This window comes from Populus alba, chromosome 5 (assembly GCF_005239225.2).
Source record: "Populus alba chromosome 5, ASM523922v2, whole genome shotgun sequence".
Taxonomy (NCBI): domain Eukaryota; kingdom Viridiplantae; phylum Streptophyta; class Magnoliopsida; order Malpighiales; family Salicaceae; genus Populus; species Populus alba.
In genome coordinates, this window is record NC_133288.1 from 5,289,797 (window position 1) to 5,295,218 (window position 5,422).

Sequence of the window (5,422 nt, forward strand, 5' to 3'; positions counted from 1 at the left end):
TCGTTTCAGTTTTGTGTGATTTATCTAGTCTGCAAAGGGATGATAATTTGAGACGGTAACAATTTATTTTTAAAATATTTTTTATTTTAAAATATATTAAAATAATATATTTTTTTTATTTTTAAAAAATTATTTTTAATATGACATTTTAAAATAATATAAAAAATTAATTTAAAAAAAAAAAAAATTAAAATTTACTGAATCATTTTAAACTTCTTTAGAGTTTCATTTTTTAAAATTTTAATTTTTTATTTAAAATAATTTTATATTTTTTTAAATCATTTTGATATATAATATCAAATTTAATTTTTTAAAAATAAAAAAAAAATTAAAATATATTCTTGTATTCTCCGAGTTTTGTTTATTTTTGTATTTAAAAATATTTTTAAAAACATTTTATTTTTATTGTTTTTAAAATTAATTTTTTAAAATGTTTTTAGATTATTTTAATATATTAATATTAAAAATAAATTTTTTAAAATATTATTTTTAAAAACAATAATTTTTCACCAAACGAGCTCTCTGATAAGGGCACTTCACTTTTTCACTTTTTTTTATTTATTTATTAAAAAGACAAGTCGGTTCCGTGGCAGAACTGGACTTACAGACTACAATTCATTTGAAGTGTTGGGGAAGGCGCACAAACTCTCTGTGCTCCGACTTCCTTAACTCCATTAATAAACTTTGTTCTCTTGTTTTTTAGGCGTTGAATTTGCTCCTGTAAACTGGTTAAGAAAGGCCAACATTTAAGACCCGTTTTGGTAAGTTTGTTCATTTCTTAGACTTTTGAGGTTTCGTTTGAGTTCATGTCTCCATCATATATGTACTGGCTGGAAATTGAGGGTTTTCTCCTCTTTACTTTACATGCGAAAAATGAACATAAAGGGTTAATTTGATGTACGTAGGATGTTTGAGGTTTATGGTAAATGGGTTTGTCTTTGAAGTTAGTTCGGTAGATACTAAGTTTCATTTATTGGAGAGTTGATTACGGGTTAAGATTTATGAAATTGATTTGGTAAATATTGGTTTGAGGAAAGTGATAACTGATAGGGTTCTGATAATTTTTTAGTTCAAAGGGATTATATATATATATTGATCTTAAGGTTCGATTGATATGAGATTGCTAAGTTTCATCAAGGAAAGAGTAAGATGGAAAAAAAGAGATTGTTTTGGCTGTAGCACACTGCAACACCCGATGTTGCTGGTGAGAATTGAGAACGATGGACAAAGGTCACTTTGGTCCCTTATGTTTTATATATTACAATCTGATCCCTTGAGTTTGAAAGATAGAGTTTAGCACCCGGAGATAAAAATCTGTTTTCATTTAGTTCCTGATAGTTATATCAGATATACAGATTAGTCTTTAATGGTTAATGAAAAAAAGATGCAGGTGACGGATGTTGTGAAATTAAGACTGAAATTAGATTTGTTAATATTTTGTGGCCTTGGTTTTTACATAGTTTAGGCACTTTGAAGGTTTGATCTGGATGTGCTTTGGACTTGCGATCTTTGATTTTTGAATCCAGATTTGACAGCTTAGCAATTTTACGAGTTTAGTGTCTAATTCAAAATGTGCCTGTAGGAATTATTATTTATAAAATATTAGAGCTTGCAATATTTTTTCCTTATAAAAGTACATACCTACACAAAATACATTTTTGCATGCATGTGATTTTGATTGTGTTAAAATGTATTTATACAAGCAAAATTTGTATTTAAAGTGTCATACGGTAGTGAAGTCTATTTGTTAGTCTGATTGGTTTAAAGCTAAGATCTCTGTAGAAGCAACTTTAAGTCTACTAGATATTTCCTTTTCCAATCTAATGACTTGCCGGTATGTACCTTACAAATTTGTCCCTTTTTGCTGATTTGCTCAAGTAATATAGCTGTGAGTGGAATATGAAGTATTGATAAGATCCTCCAACACAGTGCAGAAAGATGTAACAAAACAAACAATCAACTCGTAACACCATTACTAATTCACTAATTTGCATGTCAAGGTCATTGTAACGGAGAAAAATCAGTTACATGATATGATATTTTATTTAATTCTAAGAGCTCACATTTTTTGCAAAGCAAAATCAATCACATGGTATATTTGATTTAATCTAAATACTCACTGAAGAAGTTTCACATTGAACTCATGCCTGCTTTAATGTTTGTTAATTGCTTTATATTTTCGTACTGCTAAACTGATTAAATAAAATTTACAGTGGAAATGAAGTTTTTAGATTGGTACGTGAAAATATCAGCTGGTGGTGCTTTAATTGGAGCTTCTATGGAGTTGTTCATGATCAAGACTGGCTTCTGTGTGAGAACTATCCATTTATTCCTTTAATTTTTAGTTTATTTCACCCCTTTTGTTCTTCTACGCTACATTTTTATTTGATCTAGTTTTTCAACTTGACTTTCTTAATTTTGAACTGTAATGTTAAATAGTACTGGCTTGTAGTTTCTGCTCATATATGGTCTATTTTGTTTTAGTTATTACTGTTAGAAGACGAGTTTGCTTTTTTGGTCATTTGAGTTTGTAGAATTAAATAAAATGTACAATTTGATTGATTTTTCTTGGCATAAATATGAGCTTTTTGAATAAAATAAATAAAATGTGTTTTATGTAATGAATTTTTCTCTCTGTGAAATTAGTTGAGAATGAGTATGTCTAACTACCATCACCAGGTCTGTTGCTTGCGAATCAGTGGATTATTGAGGGCACATTGCATATTGTTTGACCAATGTGGATTGTATCCTTGAGAGATTCAATTGGATTGTTTTTCACTGTCTTAGATCATCATTAGAATTTAGAGATGTGCACAGTACGGGATACATTGTATTTATTCCAATGGGGAGGTCACAAATACTAGTAGTGTCTTAGTGCACTCCAATTGGTTGCTGAAAAAATAAGAATGCGAGATGAAATTTTGAATGTTATACTTCCCATTGCTTCAGTTTACTTAAACACCTTTAACAATATCTCAAAGATTTTTCAAAGTAAAAAAAAAATCAAATAAGTAATTGGTCTTCTAGGTAGAAATATTTTAAATTTGATGAATATAAATTCTCCAGTTGCGGAATGCTTTGCCTTTTCAAACATTCAAGAAGTGTGTTTTTGTTATTGAAGTTTCACTTGACTTTATGCCTTTGTTCAGTGACTTAGTTTTGCACTCACGCGCGCACAGGAACACTTGCATGTATATATGTACCCTATGAAAGAGCACATGGGTGTGGGACTCCTACTTGACAAGGCCTTGTACACTGACAGTGACTGTAAATGTATCCTTTTGTTTAATGCCAAGACAATACTCAGAAGTGGTGTTAAAAGAATGCTGATTTTGAGAGAGAGAGAGAGAGAGAGAGAGGTGAACTTTGTTGCCTTTTGACTCTTGGAAGACAGCGCTCCATCAAATGGTCCAAAGTCTTAAAGTTCCTGAGATCTTGGAAAATTGACATTGAATTGAATTAAGTTGAATGGGATATTGTGAACATATAGAAATCGAGTTCCAATTAACATGCCACTGTACAGTGGCAGCAGTGTTATTTTGAGGTTGAAGTTTCCAACTTTTATCCATTTTTATAGCAAAGGGCATATGGTTATTTTAAAGATGGTGATCTGATTGATTCATACATTTTGATGAAGACTAGTCAATTTGAATAATAATTGCAGCTCTATTTAACTGTTCTTGTGCCATTACCATCTCCACCTCTCAATTTTGTTGGGTGTCATATAAGTGGATTGTTCTGCTTTACTATGCTAAGAGTATCCACCACATTCTATCAAGTGATTCCTTAGTGTATTCTTTTGCAGATGATAAGGTTACTGTTCTAGAGTCAGAGAAGCGGGCTTGGGAAAGCTCCCCTGAAGCTCAGGCAATCAGAGACGCTCTAAACCCTTGGAGAAACCATGACACGGAACAAAGAAAAAATACCTAATCTTCACGATCCAGTCTTGGAGGTTCTTCTTGTCCAAGGCTTGTTTTCTTGAAGATTCGTCTTGGAGCCTTATGTTTGCCATATAAAACAGTGCAATTACTAAGTGAAGCTGAGAACATCAAGAACTTGGAAAGGTCCAGGTTTAATCAACAGTTTTAGAACTAATTTGGCTGCTAGATTTTCGTCTTCTTATGTTGGCTAGATTTATTTATTTGTTGGCCAATTCTTGTCTGCCCATGGCCCTCGAAACATAATTGGCAATCTTGAGATTTCCTCGGTATATTTTTTCAAGTCACAACATCAAAACTGGTTATCGGAGAAAAACGTTCTGCAAGTTCACGGCCCTTTTTTAATTCTATCTTATTATTTGCTCATACTTATTGGAAAACTCGGGATGCCAAAAGTTGCATTTATGAGTTGGAAGGTTGCTGATTTACAAGAGTTGTATTTATCTAACTTAAGTTTTCCCTGAAAATTATATGATCTCTCATGAAACCTTAGAGGCATAATAGAATTGTTTCGAAAACCTTACATAAGAACTCGTGAGGACATGATATTGCAAGTGTGTTTCAACTTTCATCTTACTCTATGTTGGGTGCAAGGCCAATGAGTGTCTTCTACCTCAACTAGTAGTCAGAATGAGGGATGCCCTCAGACTCTCTTGGCTGTATACTTGATGATTTTTGTGTTAAAATTTGGGCACCTGATAAACGACTATTTGGAAGGTTATAACAAGAACTCTAGAAAGGAGGAAAAAACATGGGTGCATGCATTGCTTATGTCATTGATAATAAAGTATCCTTCTATGTCAGCTGCCGGCTGTAAGAAAGTGTTATAAACTGGTTTAGCTGGCCTGCGTGCTTGTCTGCATGCAAGGTGTTAAGCACCCTTCACCATATTATTATCATCTGACATCTGGTGTTGTTGGTTTTTATCGTTGTAGAATTCTGAAGGAATGTGAAAAGAATCCCTGTTCTGGATCTTTGTAGTCTGTGGAGCATGTTTGAAGTTCAGTTCGACTTTGAAAAGTCAACAGAATGCAACTTCCATTTTTAAAAAATATATATATTCTAATTTAGAAATTAATAAAACAAGTTATGAAAAATGGTGTTCAAGTTTCCTAAAGCTTTTTTGTTAGTGTTTTCAAATTAATTATTAGCAACACCAGAAAAGGTAGTGATTGGTCGACAACGTGCTGTCAATGAACCATGATTGCAACATCTCTAGCATCAATTTCTGCCTCTTGTAAACATCTGCAAGGATGAATGAATCGGTCTTTATAAAGAATGAAGCTGTAAATATCCCAAAATAAGCTATTCTATAAATATTTTAGGATAAGCTATACTGACCAAAAAAAAGTTGAATTTGCTATAAATATCATTTAAGCTCCCAAAAATACAACACACCACAGCAAGAAGCAGAAGGATTTGGCTTGGATAGGAATCACACTGATGATCTACAAATGGCAGAAGAAGCACCAATATTTGATTCA

General features: G+C 32.1%; 1 protein-coding gene across 1 annotated transcript; it reads left to right on the top strand.

Annotated features, from left to right (window-relative positions):
* The first annotated feature begins 2,143 nt into the window (after positions 1-2,143).
* Positions 2,144-4,264, top strand: LOC118031976 (uncharacterized). Its single transcript, XM_073409268.1, has 3 exons — positions 2,144-2,168; positions 2,214-2,309; positions 3,806-4,264. Exons 1-3 carry the CDS (start codon positions 2,144-2,146, stop codon positions 3,928-3,930), a joined length of 246 nt encoding a protein of 81 aa, XP_073265369.1. The 3' UTR covers positions 3,931-4,264.
* Positions 4,265-5,422: the final 1,158 nt, after the last annotated feature.